Raw genomic sequence first — 17,813 nt, forward strand, 5'->3', positions numbered from 1 at the left:
TACTGGAGTGTGCCCTTTATACAAAATCTCACACTTGCAGAGACAAAGCACAGTTACTATTAGTCACCTTTATTTATTCATTTATTTTTTCATGTATTTCTTTATTTTCTTAAACATAAAACTGTTAAAACAGCTGTCAAACAGAGGGCGTTAGTATCACAGCCAGTCAGTCAGCTATGTATCTGAATCCATCTGAATATTTCTCCATTCTCTTGTCTGTCCGCTCGCTTTTCTTTCAGTCCTGTCCATTGTCCCGCCAGTCTCCCCAGTCTTTGAGCACTTGGCACTATGCAACACTTGCCAGTCTCTGGTTTAGCACAATCTCACAAGCTGCTATTGTTTTGTAATTTCGGTGCTTGAGGAGCCGGTGCTCATGCATTGTTCATGTGTAATTTAAATAAAGAAGATCCTGCCAATTTGAAGTCATTTCTGTATACAACCAAATTAACTGCTGGATCTGAGGATTTCAAATCACAGATGTTTTTGTATTACTTGTAGGGGATCAATTAAACACATTGGCAGATTTCACCAGACCCATGTCCAATGCTAATTCTAATTAATTCCTCATGTGCTACTTGGGATCTTAATGGAGTATATTGAAGACAGCCAATTCATTATATTCTACATCACCAGGAAATTGACAATTACACAAAACTATACTAAATTAACTTCAAATACATAAATTCATGTGATTGTCAAAAAGTCGACGTGCCTTTGCTCACAGTCTCATTAGCTTTAAGCAAATATCCATTTCACTTCTGCAGCAAAGTTACACCAACATTAGCCCTGATTGATATCCAGATACACACAGCAATAAATCTGAATAATATACGTCACAGTCCACTTAAAAACAGTGGGTATGCCACAGTTGTGTCAACTGTTAAGTTTAGCAACCAATTCTATAGTTGTAGCGGGACTGGGAACCTGCTGTTGTAAACATGTTAGTCTGTGGTGCTAACCTAATCCAGGATGTAAACAAACGCTTAAGTGGTCAAGAAGGAGCTAGTGCACAGGGCTACTGACAGGATTGGATCAGGGCCAAAAAGCAACAACAACCACGCAGTACGCAGGAGAGGCCACTCATCTCAGCAGCATACAGTGTCAACATTACGCTTTTGGACACCGAGGGTCTGAATCATAGGTCCATTTTTGTCAAACAGCAACAGTTTCTCTTCTACATTTCAAAAAGAAAGACAAGCATACCCCTCTCTCTGAATAGACAGGCATGGACAATTACATTAAGCACTGAAAAAAGGAAAAGAAAAAAAAAACACACATTTTTATTGGCCTTTCCCAGTTTTTGCAAGAGTTGCCATAAGTGTAGTTCTTTTTTTTTCCATTGCAAAACATTCTCTATACAAACAGAATCAAAATCTCAACAGAAGTTTCTCAGATGCACAAATATGTCACTGACCCAGTCTGTACTTCCTGTTTATTCCTGACTTTTCCAAGCTGCAGAGTTGAAGCTGGCCGTGCCAAAGCGTCACCGTTTATATCCAGAAGATCTGCATTTAACCCACAGCCTAGCTCTCCTCTCCCTCCACGCTGTGTGTTTATTGGTCAAAGCAGAATGAATCACAGGATGGTCACATACAGTAGAGGTGTTATGTGATTGGTTGAGATGATAATCCACAGAGATTGAACTGTTGTCCAAGATGACGGTATCATCATTTTTTTTTTTTTAATTTAGTTTGAACATGATGCATTGTAGTTCCACTGTTCAGACCATCTGTCTGCAGCTGTCCAGATACAGTCCTTTATGGCCACGGGTGGGGAGTCAGGGGGTGTGAGGAGTACAATGGAGTGGAGAACCTGTTTTAGTCTTTACAGTGAGAAAGACAGCATGAGACAGAGAGAGAGAGAGAGAGAAAAAGAAAGAGACAGTCCATCCATCCATGTTCTTTCCTCCAACCCCCCCCCCCCTCACCACACCCTGGAGCTGCTGCAAAGCTGATTGGTGAGCATGAGGAGAGAGAAGGGGCGGGTTCAACTGATCAGGGATCAGTGGCGATCAGTCTATGTATTTATTGATCGGTGATCAGGAGCAGTGAGTGGGTCCAGCCCCTCCTCTCCCCTACGCCTAACCCAGTCCCCAAACCCACACCCCCCCATCAGCCCGTATCAGAGCAGCAGGACCTGTAGACAGAGGTGGCCCCCCCTGGCCCTCCACTGTCAGAGGATGATGCAGCAGCGGCACAGACGCTGGCCACCTCCATGTACAGACGGAGGGGGTGTCACTGGGGCAAAGTAGGCATGGACTTTGATCTCTGGAAGGTGAGCCTGTGTACATAAGAGATGAGTTAATGCAAACACGCGGTCAGCTTCTTTTCTGCAAGACATATTTGCATACACGGTGGAAAGTTAGATAAGAAGGAACTGAAATAACTTTTAATATTAAAGTGAGTGAGAGAATGTGTGTAATTCTTGGTAATAAAAAAAAAAAATAGGGGTATTTTCAAAATGTCAAAGATTCCTTTAAAGAAAGAATAAACTATATTATGTACAGAGAAAAGTAAAACAGAGAAGTGAGTTTAAAAAAAAGACAGTTCCAATCCTCAACAAGAGATGAGCAGACTAGATTTTTCCATCGTGGTCACTGACCCGGATGCGTTTGATTCCAGCTCTGGTGACCTGCTGACAGTCGTAGAGCTCGATGCGCTCCAGACGATGGCAGCTCTTCAGGTGCTCAAGGGTCACATCAGTGATGAGGGGGCAGTTGTCCAACTCCACCACAGTGAGGCGCTCTTGGCCACAGGTGCTGCTGCTCAGGGCTCTGATGCCGTCGTCTGTGATCAGCTCGCAGTGGGACAGGGACTGTCCGGGGGCACAGGAGATGGGGGTTAGATGGACAGCACACGCAGAGACACGGATTAAACGACACAGGCATACAGACAGGCTGAGAAAGAACCTAGCACAAACTCAGACCTGCAGGGGTAAATGTTTACCAGTGCTTGCAGACGAGGGCAGTGGATTGACAGCTGAACCAGGGTGTTATCTGTCACCTGAGGAGAGGACAAGCTTGATTAACGCACTGTTCTCACATGTCTGGAGACATCCGGGAAGCTCAGTTCACAAGTCTTTGGAGGCATGTGTTGCATATTCATGTCTCGTTCTGAATCCCACTGATACATTTTTTGTGTCACTTCTTCTGTGTCTCCCTCTTTGCTTCCTGTCAAAAGTGATTTAACTGCTGAGGCTGCTCACTCCATCTCTTGGCAGGAAAAATAACCTTTCGTGCAGACAGTCTGTCCTTTCCCTACAGTCTAACCTCTACCCAGACAAGCAGACAATGACTATTACAAATCTCAAATGGTATTAAATAATGAAACCATATGTTTTCTTACCAAAATACATTCTTCTAAGTCCATTTTTTCAAGCTCATGACAGTTCTGTGAACATAAAGAAATGTTTTTTTTTCAGAAAAGCATTTAATGCAATTTTCTGAAAAAATAAAAAATAAAAAATAGCTTTGCAGACTTTAACATGAGAAAGAAAGCAAAGTGAAACTCACTCTGGCCAACACAGTAAACCCAGCGTCTGTGACATGGGAGCATCGTGCAGCTTCAAGGATCCTTAAAACATACAGACACACACAAAACCTATAAAAAACTAGGATTATTGAGGTTCAAGAGTCATTTTGTGCCAGTTTGAGCAGAGGGTGGTTAAGACTTTGGTGGCCACAGGTCCATAATCTCATCCTGGTAAAGTCCAAAATGCTGGACTCGGTGTGTTTCTTACTTGAGTCGGGGACAGTTAAGTCCCAGTGCAGTGAGAGAGGCATCAGTGATGTTACTGCAGCCAGACACACAAAGGATCTGCAGCTTGTGGCATCCTCGGCACAGACTGACCAGGCCTTCATCTGTTATTTGCTGGAGGCAAAGGACACACAAAGCGACTTACAAAAAAATAAAGACATTCAGACAAATCATCCAAGTATCATTATTATTACTGTTATTATCAGCCTGCGCCTCCACCCATTTCCTCAACTAAATGTGGGTCTTACTGTGCAAGACTGCATATTGATGGTGGTGAGTTCTGGGCAGTGTTTCTGAAGGTGTTTCAATGCTCCGTCGTCCAGCTGAGTTAAAATTAAAAAAAAAAAAATATTAATCAAAACACATATGTACTTGTGTATTTGTGTAATCCTCTTTTAAACTGTTTTATTTTAACACTTTACAAAGACAATGTGTAGCATGCAGAGGTGAGTTTAACTTGGGGCAATCTGAAACTGTAATAATAAGAATAATGCACTTTAAAAAGGCAAAATGGCTCAAAGGCAAATCTCTGCAAAGAAGACATGAATATTTAAAAGCCCCAAAACCAATAAACCAAATGACCGCGTCGACCTGCAGCCATTACGGTACCTGTGTGCAGCCTCTGAGGAACAGTGCTCGCAAGCCAGCACAGCCTCTAGCTAGGGCCTCAATGCCATCACGCGTGATCTGGTCGCACCACGACAGGTTCAGCATCTCCAGCATTCTGCAGCCATCACTGATCACGCACACGTATGACATAATAACAAAGACAAAAAAAAACAGAGGACATGTGAACCAGACTACAATTAACATTTCCTTCAAAACTCAACAAAATGAGTGTCTGTGAGAGCTTAAGGAGCTAAGAGTGCGGGTGCTACCTGAGGGCCTTGAGGGAGTGGTTGCTGACGGACACACAGGAGGTGAGATCTAACTGTTTGAGTTTGGAGCAGAACTTGCTGAGGCTGAGGCAGGTGCTGTCTGTGATCTTGGTGCAGCCGTTCAGGTTCAACACTTCAATGTTCCTGCAGTTCTGAGCAAACGTCCTGGGGAACAGACCAGCAGTGAGGAGGGAGAACGGGAATCTCTCAAGAGTCGCTTCATTGAATAAATAATAAGGGAGATGCTGGGAGTTGCTCTGGAGCCAATTAACATAGTCATCTACAAGCTCTCGGGAGACTTTCATTTTTTTTTTTTTTTTACATGCCGCTGTTATGCAAAAGATTTATTCTTCAAACAATAGAGGAGATAGAGGTCTTCAAGTGAAAACCGATTGTTCTTTAGTTTTGTGTACACAGTGAAATGAGATTAAATGAAGCTAAAAAAGAGTTCCTATCAGTCCCCTGGGAAAGAAGGAATAAAAGCCGCTCGCTTTAGACATAATCACACGGGGGCAAAAACAGTAAGTAATCAAAGCAACAAGAGGATAAGTTTTCTGTGGAAGTCAAAGCCAGAGCACATTCGTACATCAGTGTACGTCAGAGAGTCAATAAGGGTCTCACTTCATGGAGGCATCTCCGACGCTGAGGCAGCCCCTGAGGCTGAGCTGCCTCAAGAAGCCTCCGCAGCGCTTCGAAATGTTCTCCACCACACGTCCCTGGGAGAAACAGGGACAGAGAGAAAGAGGAAGACGGTGATATGACTTTGGCCACAGGACAGGACATCAGCTGTGATGTCATGGTCAGCATCAAAGCCTACTGACCCAGCACTAAGCCTTGGGCTGGATAATGCTACTCACCAAGCACACACAATGCAGCAAACACAAACACACACACTATACTGTAACCCTAACCCTAACCACAATATAATTACCCATAACCTAATGCTAACTATAACCTGAATTGTAACCTTTACCCTTAAACCAGGTCTTAACCTGGGTCACGTGTAAACAAATACCCTGTGTAGAACTCAAACCGGTCCTCAGAAAGATAGCTGAACAAGAACTCACGCCCACACACAAATACCATCCATCCTAACCCTTCACCCTTTTACTATTCTCTCTCGTAAACACAGCCCTCACCTCTATGTCTGTTTGGAAGTTGAACAAGTCGATCTTCTGCCAGTTGCTGCCATCTAGGGCCAGCACATTCCACGCCTGGGAGGATGACGGACGGGTGGAGGAAGGAGAGAGACAAGTGGGTCAGAAAAAGGTGGGAGAAGGCGAGTGGTCACTCTTGTGTCAGAACACGTGGTGGAAACTGATGAGCGTGGTATGTCAACCTCTATTGTCCATTCACCTAGATGCTTCTGGTTTATTTGTTTGATATATTTGGACTGTGAGTCAGGAAAAAACACAAACCACAACTGTACTGCTTCTGTATTAGTAGTGTTACTGTTTACTGTAATTGTACAGTCTTTATTGTTATCTAATTATCTATGTGTATATATTCCATGCCCTCTCCTGTACAGCACCTTGACAGACTCCTGTCGTCTTAAAGGTGCTTTATAAATAAAGCTTGAGTTGAGTTGAGCTACACTTTAAAGTGGAAGACCCACACTGTGGCCAAACAGGGTGATGCAACGGTTACACAGTCTAACCTCGACTGATGAAAGTATTGCAATATTTATATACTGAGAATATAATGAACTAGATGTCTGTGGTAACATTCCCAGGAAAAAAATACTGCGTTATCGTACTGCTAGTGTAGGCAGCAGTAGAGGCAGACATATGCTATATGTTCCATCCACAGTATGGATGACACAACAAACACACTGGACTTTCTATTTCCTATGGCTTGATACAGTGGAATTAGAATTATTGCTTTATTGATCCCTCACGTGGTAATTCTTTCTCTGCGTTGGAGCCATCTACTCGTTCACATAGTAGTGTGTACACTCAGAGCAGTGGGCTGCCACTCGAGTTATGTCAGGGGAGCCATTTAGGGGTTAGGTGATTTCTTAAATCCTGCCCAGCAGTGACTTAAGGCTGTTTTTGGGGGGTAATATCACCCCAGATTCCCATTTGATAAAAGTGAAAATTTATAAATATTGCAACACTTTCATCAGTTTCATGTTTTAACAAAACTGTTAAATATAGTTCCAGAGAAGTCACAGCAAATGCAGTGTGTTTTGTCAGGGAGCTTTTTTTTTTTTTTTTTTTTTACTTAACTGTTATCATTTTGGGGGTTTATTGAGAGCAATCAGTTTGAAATATTGCAGTAAATAAAGAAACGGTCACAGTGATCGGTTAGAGGAAGATCTGCAGGTGACTGGGTGCACACCTCCATCTTCTCAGCACAGTAACCGATGCCATGTGCAGCATAACGTCAAACCAAAGTTGTCTACTGAATGATGGAAAAGGGCAGTGGTTTGCCTTTCCGCCCGAGGAATTTTGTGACCTGTTGTATTAAATTGCATTTTGTTGTTACCACCAGTAACTGCAGGTGTCACCAAATCCACTACAACAGAAATTTTTGAGATTACTACTGTAACATCAAATTGTTTGATTCATTTATCAGGAAAACATTAATAGTTGGAAGATAATGTACATTCTATAACTGCGTGATTTCAACAAATGACAGATTATAAAATATAAATATGTAAAACTTCTTTACATATACCACAGAAAAGGAAACTTAACTCGATAACCTATCACAGAATAGGAAACAAAAAGATCTTTCTTAAACAGAAAAAATATTGAAGCTGTTCTGCATTTCTAGTTCACACATAAGAGTGTTGTTACAATTCACTGGCACCTCATTCATAGATGGCTTTCTGTTACATTGGTCCAGCAGAGGGCACCATATTATAGACCTTTCTGGAGAATTCAGAAACCGGTTTTAATTAACCGTACCACAGTTTAAAATGACCTCAGTCCATTCTTTTTAAACAATGCTAGATTTCTGAAGGGTGGTTCGGAAAGGGTAGAGCTGTGCTTACCTTGGATACCTGGGCACACCTACAGAGTGTAACCACATCAAGATAGGAGAATATTCTGGAAAGGGAGACAAAAAAAAGTGTTTGTCTTGGAACAGTGATGGTTCTCAAAGAGCTCCGTTTGCAAAATAAACATGATGTTTGAATATGTTTTTCCTCGCGTGTTTTCATGTCTGTAGAGAACAGAACAATCCCCTGTTGGAAGCAGGAGAGCCCCACAGACAGGCAGTGTTTGAGCTGTGGGCCGGTCGGCCACAAAGGGCTGCATGCAGCAGGCTACTGGGTCAGCTCAATCCATTAATCTGCCAATGAGTAATCTCTGGCACTCAGACAGGCAAGAGAAACAGACAGACAGACAAACATACAGTATATGCATGTACGGAGGCGACGTACACAAACACAGAGAAGCATGACACCCAACATGAACCTCCCCCTCTGAGTTCTCAGTGGTAAAACGGTTTGCGTTTCACGGCGGCGACCTAAAGGCTCTATCTATAGGAAATTTGAGGTATTCAGAGAACTGTCACGGTGCCAGAGCTTTGAGTGCAGCTGGGGTCTGAATGTCCTTTTAACCCCAGGAAACAGGAGCTGACCATTGTTTCCTTCGTATAGGCGGGAACAAAGGCCGCGTGTTTTAATGCGTGTCAGGCCGGGGCATGTCGGGACATGTCTGCTTAATCTATACCGGAGTCTTGTGTAAGGGAGCACATGCATACGAATGGCAAATCTCAAACGCCCACACACATGCACGTTCACACATGGATGAACACTCAGTCCTCGGAGGGGTTGCAGACGAACGGGGAAGCCGTCCAATCAAGGTCTCGCTTATCGATCTCCCTTCTATTAACTGGTTAATGGCCATGACACCGATCATTGATTGACTGTCTGTTGTAATCAAATACAATCTGAATTTCCATTATGTGTGTGTGTGAGAGAGAGAGGCCTTTTACTGGCCACAGATGAATTCAGTTAATCACAGGGAAGTAATCAGTCAATTGGATCTGGTGAGCCCTGTTATATTAATCTGATATGTTTTTTTATTAATAGTGAAAAATATGAGCTGAGAAAAACTCAGACGAAGATCGACCTCTTTCCACAAAAACATAAAAGACGAGGAGGTGAGACAGTAAAGCCAAATTCACACCACACTATCGCGGGCAACGTACTGTGTGTTTTTCATGTTACTAAACACAAGAAAGCACCGATGCTGCTTCTAAATGCGGGCAAAAATTCAGTTAATAGCCTTTGATTGCTTCGTGAAATCCTGCCTGGGTATGCCCATTTACATAATAGGATTTTAATGGACCACAGTCCCATTTGTTGACAAAATGTACACCTGGTCCTTCAAGCATGGCTAGATAAGAGGGAGCCAAGCCTTCACCACGGGTCTGGGACCGGTTGCCATGGCAACAGCTCAGACATGAATTTGGGCGGCGGTGGGGAGCTTTCGCTGAGTCAGCGCTCCTGGAGTAAGAGGACCCTGAACCGCTCTCAAGTCTCTCCGAAGGCCTGTCTGTCAGACGGCGTTCTTCTGTATCTCGGCGCAGTTTTTCACGGTTTACATCCGCGCCGCACTGCCCTAGATAACAGCTGTTTACAACGGCGAGAGGCAGACAGGCGCAAAAAAACAAGTCAGGCACTCGGGCTCGCTCGCAGTGATGCATTATACATAAACAGCAATGCCAGCGAGAACCTCAATTAATCAAATTAGCAAAGTAATTAGCCAACAGCGGCAGCATACCTGCAGACACGAGACACACGGGGGATGGAGACGAATATTAATAACGATTTCTAGATAGCGATACCCGAACATGAGTCAGTGTTTGTCCTCATGAGGCTCTGACCTGTAAGTAATTTCACCAAATCCAGCCTTGCACTGTGTCAGCAACATGTTCCTGAATAATTGATTAATTGGTGAATGGCTGAGAGTTACGAGCTAACTTGATAATCACAGTCAAAACATCACAATGTCTTTTTTTTTAACTGTTCTGCAAATCATCAATCAAGTGTGGATACTTAACATATTACTTATTATGCTATGGGATATTTTATCACACATTCTTAGTGAGTTGTGTCATTTTATCGAAAAATTGCCAAATTAATCAAGTCTGCAAGTCAGGAAAGCTTTAACACTTGAGTGAAATGTTACTGCCCCCTCAGATTTATCCTGCAGTCACATAAATACAGTAGATAGATTAAGTTTCTACAAAGTACCTACACACACGTTATACCTCACATACCAACATAATGTCCCGCACTGTGCAATGTATTAGCGGAGTAAAACATAATTGTAGAGTGAAGAAAAAAGGAAAAAAAAGTAAAAAAGTAAAAAAGTAAAAAAGTAAAAAAAAAAGGCTCCAGTTAACCCACGTTTTGTAGTTTAAAAGGGTAAATTACAGCGAGACTTCCTTACGGCTGATGTTTTGTAATAAGTGTGCCAGCGGGGTGTCACGTGCTGCAGCTAGCGAGCAGCATCCACCGGTGCTGGTCGTAATGGGTGCACTGGTAGTCTCCGTGGAGTCCAGATGGAGCCGTAGAAGAGCACAGCACTGCGGAATTCCCCACCAGCTAAGACAAGCTATTTATAGCACACACACACACGCACACACACACAGTTTGCAGAACCCAGAAGTGTTTTACACGTACACACACACACACCAACAAGCGGCTTTGAAGTGCAGAATTAAACACATCATGTGTCGGCAGCGGCACGTTTGGATGCATCTCCTTCCAACACGCTGTCCCGATATAAATCAGTGAGGATGATGAACACGAGCGAGTGATGTCAGATTTATGGATCATGTGCTGCTGCTGCTGCTGAGGGGCAAAATATTGGTCTGTAGGTCACACAGTCAGCAGAGCCTCATTTCAGGCGAGTGGCCCGACGCACACGCCACACAACTGGTGACAAAACAAACACGCAAGGCCGCTTGGGCTAATGAGTAACCCTGACCGGGGCTCTTTTCCCAGGGTACGTTGTGCGCTTATGTGTGTGTTTATTGGTGTGTAGGGGGAGGTTCTGTGCTATTAATCTTACCTAAGAAGAAGCTCTTTGGGGAGCTTCTTGTTAATGGGGGCTTCATCGCTGTTTGAGAACACCTGCGGAGACACAAGACAAACAATAGCAATGAGCATGTGTGTGTGTGTTTGAGGTGCAACGGGACAGCTATTAAATTAAGCACACACACAATCACAAACCTAAACCAGGCATCTTTTCATGTCGCCAGCTCAAATGGTATTAACTAGAAATAAACCTTTGAGAAATGAGCTTCCTTGAGCTATATGCTAACAAATACACCAGACCTACATTTGGCTTTCCATGTCCCTTCCTTACAAGCTTATAACTCTGTTAGCCTGGTCAGCTTGTTAGCATGCTTATCTCAATTAGTCTACTCACTGGATGTCTGGCCATCTGCTGAGCGGCACACACACACACACATTCACACACTTGCAGGTGATTCAAGTCAGACCTCTCTGCATGAAGAACAGAGGCAGAACATTCTAGATCAGGTGGGCTGCATTCAGCCATGAATTTAAATGATGGCAAACACCCACATTCACTGTGCCTCTGCAGACAAACGCATCCTGCCAGTGATACACTCGTCTCCTCAAAGACTCAGAGGCTGCATCTAATGAGGGAGGGCTCCCCCGCTGTTCCAAACACAAACACGTGAAACGTGGGGAACACAAAGGGGAAGCGGGGACGGGCAAAAAAGGTTGAGTCTGGGGAGAGAAGAAAAAAAAAGGCTTGGCTCTAGCTAGCTCCACGACAGATGCAAAGCTCCTCGAAAGAGAAAGACGTCGAGGAGAGGGAAGAGGGAAGTGACTGACACAGGCAAAACAAGAAAGAAAAAAAAAGTGAGACGGAGTGGAAGGAGATGAGGAAGAAGGGAAATAGAGGAAGTGGGGTCAGAACGAGAGACGAGAGGGAGTTGGTCCGGTCAAAGTGCAGCGAAAGATTAACTGGGATGGTTTGAATTTTAATTTGTAATCTACGCTCCGACTAAAAACAAAGCAGACGCAGCGGTTTGAAAGACCTATTGATTAACTGTGTCAAAAAATGGCTCCAGGATGTAGTTAAATTCCTTTCCATCACCAGTCCTCACACATCATTAAATAATCATTCAATCATTAACTGAGATATTATTGTTCTTGACTGTACAATAGTGTACGTTCTGAACGGTAGGAAGAGAAGTTGTGCGGTCGACAGCCTGCAAATTGACCCGGCGTCTCTGTAAAGCCAGAGGTGGCTTAGGATTTAGCACTAAATTTAGACTTAATTCCAAACCACCTCTGTAACACATCACTCACCTTTGACCTCTCCGCCAGCAGAGATGTGGTTACACACAGCGTAGACGGGCCGGGGTCTAAACAAGGTGACATGCTGCGGTACTTTTCTGTTTAATTAGATCTGATACTTTGCTGCTGAAACGAGTCCAAACCGTCGTAGTCATGAAAACACACATAATCTTTTAGATCTTTTTAAATAATTATGACATTATGGTTCAAAGCCATATCTGATAAAGCTCGGTTTGTTCATGCATGTACCGATGCCCTCGTTCCTGGCGCCAGAAGAGCAGCATTCCCAAGCAGGGAGCTCCCTTCTGCAGCCACACTCATGTTCCTAGACAGTGTACGACAGGGCTGACATGCAAACCTGTTCCTGAACTTTTTCTTTTTTTTTTTTTTGCTACATTAAAGTAGCTGTGAATAAGATAGATCTGGCTCAAACGCAGTGTTTGATTTCCTGCGGTGCAAACGTCTACGACAAGCTGCGTGCATTGTGAGGCGGCATCTCAAGGCTACTCCAGCCCTTCACGTCCTCCTCTCAATCTGACACGCATAACCAGCTTGCTTCCCACCGCACACTGGTTCCCATCTAAGAAGCTTACACGGCTCTGTTGAGAAATCCACTGATATGGCAACACACACCAGCAGCCGGCAACGCCGCCCGCTCCGACTCGCTCGCGCTGTAGACACACATACGTGTTCGCGCCGCAGACAACTTGTGCACACCTGACCGGGAGTCGTGTACCATCAAGTCAAACCCTGAAGAATCCGAGCAATGTTTCAATAATGACTCCTATGAAGAAAGGAGGGACCTTCAAACCAGTCGGACGGGGCACTTTAAGGCTTGTACATAATAATGAAGAAAATAATGGCATATTTTCTTAGAATTATCATTCCACTGGTTTTATGCGTCACACATTATGAAAGATCTCTGAACCTGTAGACAGATGTTCTTCGCTGGAAGGCAACCAAATGCTCAGCAACACTCACTTGGCAGCTTTATGCAAATATGCCCTTAGAAGAGACAATAGATCTAACCGTGCAGCAGCATGCACGGATCAGCCACAACATTAAAACCACTGCCAGGAGACGTACGTAGCGTTGAACATCTCGTGACAATACAATGTCCTGCTGGCAAACTTTTGGACCTGGTATTCGTGTGAATGTTACTTCGACGTGCACCACCCACCTACACCAGACGAGACACCCCAACCCAATAGCAGTGACACAGCCGTCCCCATCAGGATGCAGCCGGACACACACAAAAACAAATTAGGAACAAGTCACTAGATCCCAAACTGGTCAAGTATCTGTAGGATGATCCACAGAGGCCCCTCCCCTCAACCCACAGGACCTAAAGACCCCCACTAACAACATCCTGTTTCCAGACACCACTGGACACCCTCAGAAGGCCCGAGTCCACTCTCTGATGAGTCACAACTGTTTCGGAAGCACAATATTAGGAGGGTGGTCATAATGTTATGCCTGATCGGCGTACGCGTTGTTTATTTCGGCCTGCTTACAATATTAAGCATTAACACCCAGTAACATAACACCTGCGGGTCATTTTGCTGATACTGCATTGTGTTGTGAACTTGTAAATACAACTGAAAAAAAACAACAACTTCAAATTACATAAAAATGTTTGCTCCTTTTTTTTCCTTCTTTTTTATCATCACAGATCTCTGCGTGTTTACCACTTCCCTGCCAAACGATCACGGAGATACGCAAGAAACATGGTAATCTAGCGTATTTACATGCTACACCGAACCATAAAAGGAGCGCCTGTAGTGACAATCGGGGAGGCTACCGAGCCTCCTGTGGCATCTGTCATTCACAGGTATTACAGGAGGTGTCACAGGTTTTCCAGTGAGATCTGCCAAAGCCAAGTGATGACTAATTGAATGCTGCTACACTGGCTTGTATTTACAACACTTCTCTCCGTCTGCAGTCCCCCTCTCTCTCCCTCCTGAAAGCCTGTAACCTCAGGCGACAGTGGCAGCCAGGCTCGGCCCTGATATATTGACTCTCCTCAGCCACAGCCCTGCTCTCCTGTCCCGCAGTCCTGAGCTCCATGTTGTCGCTGTCTGTGTGGTGCGCCAGGACAACAACAGGATTTCGGATTACCCTTGACCAACAAAACGCCTCGGAGCTCCTGGCTAGCGTGTAAAATTAGGAGCAGAACACGGTCCACCGCACACACACACACAAACACACACACGCACACACACTTTGCTTATACAAGCCCACGACTCCCACGTCTGCTGGAAACAGACGCTGGCAGGTCCACTCCCTGTCATACCTCGAACCGGCCCTTGGTGATACCGTTCATGTCTGCGGCGGCTCGTCCCTGCTACACGCCGCTCGCACGCCAGTCGAAAGCCGTAATTGTTTTTGTCGCCGTTTTATTTTTGGTCGGTCGGAGCGTAGGAGCCGAGCTGAAGCTGGGTCTTCACGCCCTCCCCCCCAGCCGCCAGCTCCGGGCTCCTGTCTCCGGGTGGGTCAGCGGGGCGGCGGTGAGGGTGGTGTCGGTCCGGGGCGGCCTGCGGTAAACGCTCGTTGTCTCGGAGACCAGCGGCTCCCCAGCCCGTCTCATCACAGGGCTACCAAAATAACAATAATAACATGGACGGTCTGTCAAGTGACTTCACTTCCGCCTCTCCCTTCATCGCTCTGCTGTGCGACTCGGCTGGCCTCAAATCTGCGGAGTTTCACAAAGGAAAACACGGGAAACACGAGGTCAACGTCCGCCCTCACGTCTCACCGCATATTCCCCGCAACGCGCGCGCGTATGGCGGCTGACACGAGCGCTTTTCCTCGCCGTTTTCTGTTTACTTGCGGGGAAGGGGGAGGGCCGACGTGACGTCATTGCTGCGGGAAAAGCACGCGTGGTCGATTTGTTTTGATTGTGGGGTCTTGCAGAGATTCGGGGGAAATCGGGACAGAGGGACCCGTTTGACCGGTGCAGCGCCCACTCGTGACCTGACACGAACCCGTGGTTCTCATTAAAAGAAAGAGGAAAAAAAAAAAAAAAAGCTCGCATCGGTGGACGCCAAGATCTACGCTCGAGGAGTCTGTATCCTGTAGAGATGTGTAACTCCGCCACATTCAGGCTTCAACCTGCAGACACGCACTCAAAACAACCTGGGCGGATTCCTCTGACATTTTGTAAATATCAGCTTTGGCGCAGGTCAAATAAAATACGTGCACACTGTGTTACATAATTAATACTGAAGCATCCGTTTTTATTAATGGTTAAGTACAGCTAGTTTTCACTATTTTAGGCACTTCTGCCTGTAACCGAGACCTAAAAATGTTTGGAAATAAAACCTTGTTCTCATTTTATACTCTTTTTTTTTTACTGCAAAGATAGATGTTTTTTTAAGACTCCCAAAGTCTTCAGAACTCAGAAATCTCTTAATAATATTGAAGAGTTTGCAGCTACAATGTCTTTCGCGTGGTCTAATGCCACTCGCTGTTGTTCACATTGTTTTATTGGTGTTTTTACTTAGATATTAAGAACTTTTAGAACATATCTTCACAGACCTTCTCTGTATGCACGCTAGAGGGCGCTCGTATGCAGCCAGCCCAAAGTCTCTTGTGCTGTCATTACAAGGATAATACTGTATCTGACTTGTACAATAGCAAAGTACAAGGTAGGATGTGATATGCAGCAAATGTCCTGCACAGTAGATGTGCTTCAGTACTTTTAATGTACTTACTCTCTATTTCTACTACTCTGTCCCTGTCAGAGTAATAAGGGTACTTTTACTCCACATCAATCAGGCAACCATGGTTTGAAGTTATACTTAAAAAACGTGTACTTAATACTATCTATACGATGGTCAGTGATGAAGCCGGTGCTTTAGTCAAACTGAAAATAAAAATATGCAATACGTTAAAAATAGCAATGATATGCATTGGAATATTTTGGTTAATTAACAATCAACATTAATAGGATCCTTTTTAATGTAAAATATGTGAAGTATCAATAAAGTGCATCTTTTAAACACAGTGCAGTTAAAGATGTAGAAAAGTAGCATATTTTTCACAATAGTTGTTTGCAGACAGTATTTGTGCATTTTTACATTAACGTTACATTAAAGCATTCACTTATATTGTGGTATTTTCTGGTAAGTAAACGACCTATCCACTCCAGACACGATAGAGTACATTAGATAATGCTATGACTACCACTCAACCGAAGAGGGCAACTGCCTCACGCCCCCATATGCTGCTGCAGGTTGACTGAGTGGCATTACAGTCGTTGTATTTTGCACAGATTTGAGTATGTGACTGGTGGAGCTTGTCAGCAGAGCTATTTCATGCAGCCTGGCAGCTGAGTTTTCTCAAAGTACATTTCCCATGAACGATCCCGTTGGAGGCTCTGACATTTTGGCCCTGTCACATTCTTTCAGCCACTGATCAAAAAGATTTAGTCCCATGTGTGATATTTTGAAAGGTTTGTTACTCTCCAGCTGTGAGGGAAAGTTAGAGTCAAACTCCTTTCTGGGATTTATCTAGTGTGACAGCCTCAGGGTCGGCCTTATCTTCTCTTCTTCGGTTGACTCTTTGTTACAGGAAGTCAGAAGGTGGAGCCGAGACCTTGTCAACGATCCAGAGCACCTGACTGATCTGGACTCACCGTGGCTAGTTTATGTTGCTCCATAAACATTACAGGCCTTCCTCATAGCCTTATTTTGTATTTCATGCCTTTAAATATGACAATGTGCATTATTTAGGAAGTATGTGCGGCCATCCTGGACAAAACTGAAGTAAGATTTTAGAAATATGTGTGATAGTTGTAATCATTAACCATATGACTGATTTTGAAAGCTTTCACAATATATTTTGTGAAGACATGTATACCGACATTATAGGACATACATTTTATAAACCAAAACTCAGTCTTCTGTCTGCTCGCAGTACATTTTAATCCTGGTTCAATCCAACCTGTCCCACTGCATTGCATAGTAATTAACAATCTCCCATCAACAGTCGAATTAATTAACTCCCGTTCTTTGAATAGCTCCACGCCCTTCTCCTCCTTACTCGGCTGTGGCTGGCGGCGCAGTGTTGAATGTTTCCTGATGACTGCAGTGACTGCATTCATATTCGGTAACATCTATGCAGACTCCTTCAAGTGTTTTATGAGGTCATGGAGGGTCTTCATACTTTGTTCATTTCATCTGTGATATTCACAAATGTATTAAATCTGTATTCACTGCCTCCTTCTGTTTTGTGTTCATTGAATTTTAACAGAATTTTTAAGGTCTGTCTGTTTTTTTGTTATTCACTTCATGACATATCTTTTTACCTGTATTGGTGTTTAAATTCCCATGCTTATGGTAAATTGCCACTGTCCAGTTTTGAGTTAATCAAACTCTCTGAAAAACTTTGGGTGTTATGTGAAGAGTGGACTGTCCCAAAGCTAAAAACCAAGAAGGTTTCCCTCTGATCTGTAATCTTTTGAGATGACTCTCACCAGAGAAAATCAACCCATCAATTTTTTTGATTTTGGACCCTCCCCCCAATCTCACTGAGGTTCAGCAGGCTGTTGCCGTGGAGATAAAGTCCTACCTCCCCCTGTCCCCCGCCTCCTCCAGTACGACCACTGATTTCCTCTGAGTCAATCACACACCTGCACTACACCTCATTTTGACAGGACACATCTCTCATGGGAAGTCACCGGCCTCACACATACTCAGAGCTATCCTGTGGTTGTGTATTTCTGGGTGCGTATTTACTTCCGCAGCGCAGATTGCCTAATGGGTGGGTACTGGAAGTCCTGTGAGATTACACACCTGTGTGATGTCTGGGTGTTTGTCTGTCCTCTAACAGAGCCCCCACCGGACATCTGCGGCAAACATAATTCTCACCAGCCGCTCTCAGATG

General features: G+C 44.2%; 1 protein-coding gene across 2 annotated transcripts; it reads right to left on the minus strand.

Annotated features, from left to right (window-relative positions):
- Positions 1–48: 48 nt before the first annotated feature.
- Positions 49–15,204, minus strand: fbxl2 (F-box and leucine-rich repeat protein 2). 2 transcript variants are annotated; one of them, XM_047605034.1, is made up of 14 exons: positions 14,221–15,204; positions 10,666–10,727; positions 7,632–7,686; positions 5,773–5,847; positions 5,255–5,349; positions 4,634–4,798; positions 4,365–4,491; positions 4,004–4,078; positions 3,739–3,869; positions 3,512–3,572; positions 3,345–3,389; positions 2,946–3,002; positions 2,602–2,814; positions 49–2,280 (listed from the first exon to the last, which is right to left on the minus strand). In XM_047605034.1, the coding sequence occupies exons 1-14, from the start codon at positions 14,248–14,250 to the stop codon at positions 2,173–2,175; spliced, it is 1,299 nt and encodes a 432-aa protein (XP_047460990.1). In that variant the 5' UTR covers positions 14,251–15,204; the 3' UTR covers positions 49–2,172. The 2 variants fall into 2 exon arrangements, with proteins under 2 accessions (XP_047460990.1, XP_047460989.1); XM_047605033.1 differs by lacking the exon at positions 14,221–15,204 and adding an exon at positions 11,940–13,166.
- Positions 15,205–17,813: the final 2,609 nt, after the last annotated feature.

The sequence above is a fragment of the Mugil cephalus genome, chromosome 14, assembly GCF_022458985.1.
Source record: "Mugil cephalus isolate CIBA_MC_2020 chromosome 14, CIBA_Mcephalus_1.1, whole genome shotgun sequence".
NCBI lineage: Eukaryota > Metazoa > Chordata > Actinopteri > Mugiliformes > Mugilidae > Mugil > Mugil cephalus.

What these genes read in the sequence shown, in the direction of transcription:
- fbxl2 (XM_047605033.1), bottom strand. Translation starts at nt 12,011, where the DNA reads ATGTCACCTTGTTTAGACCCCGGCCCGTCTACGCTGTGTGTAACCACA. An exon ending in ACTTCCAAACAGACATAGAG is followed by an intron (nt 5,350 to 5,772) that starts GTGAGGGCTGTG and finishes TGTTTCTCCCAG; the next exon opens with GGACGTGTGGTGGAGAACAT. An exon ending in GCCCTCGTCTGCAAGCACTG is followed by an intron (nt 2,815 to 2,945) that starts GTAAACATTTAC and finishes GCCCCCGGACAG; the next exon opens with TCCCTGTCCCACTGCGAGCT.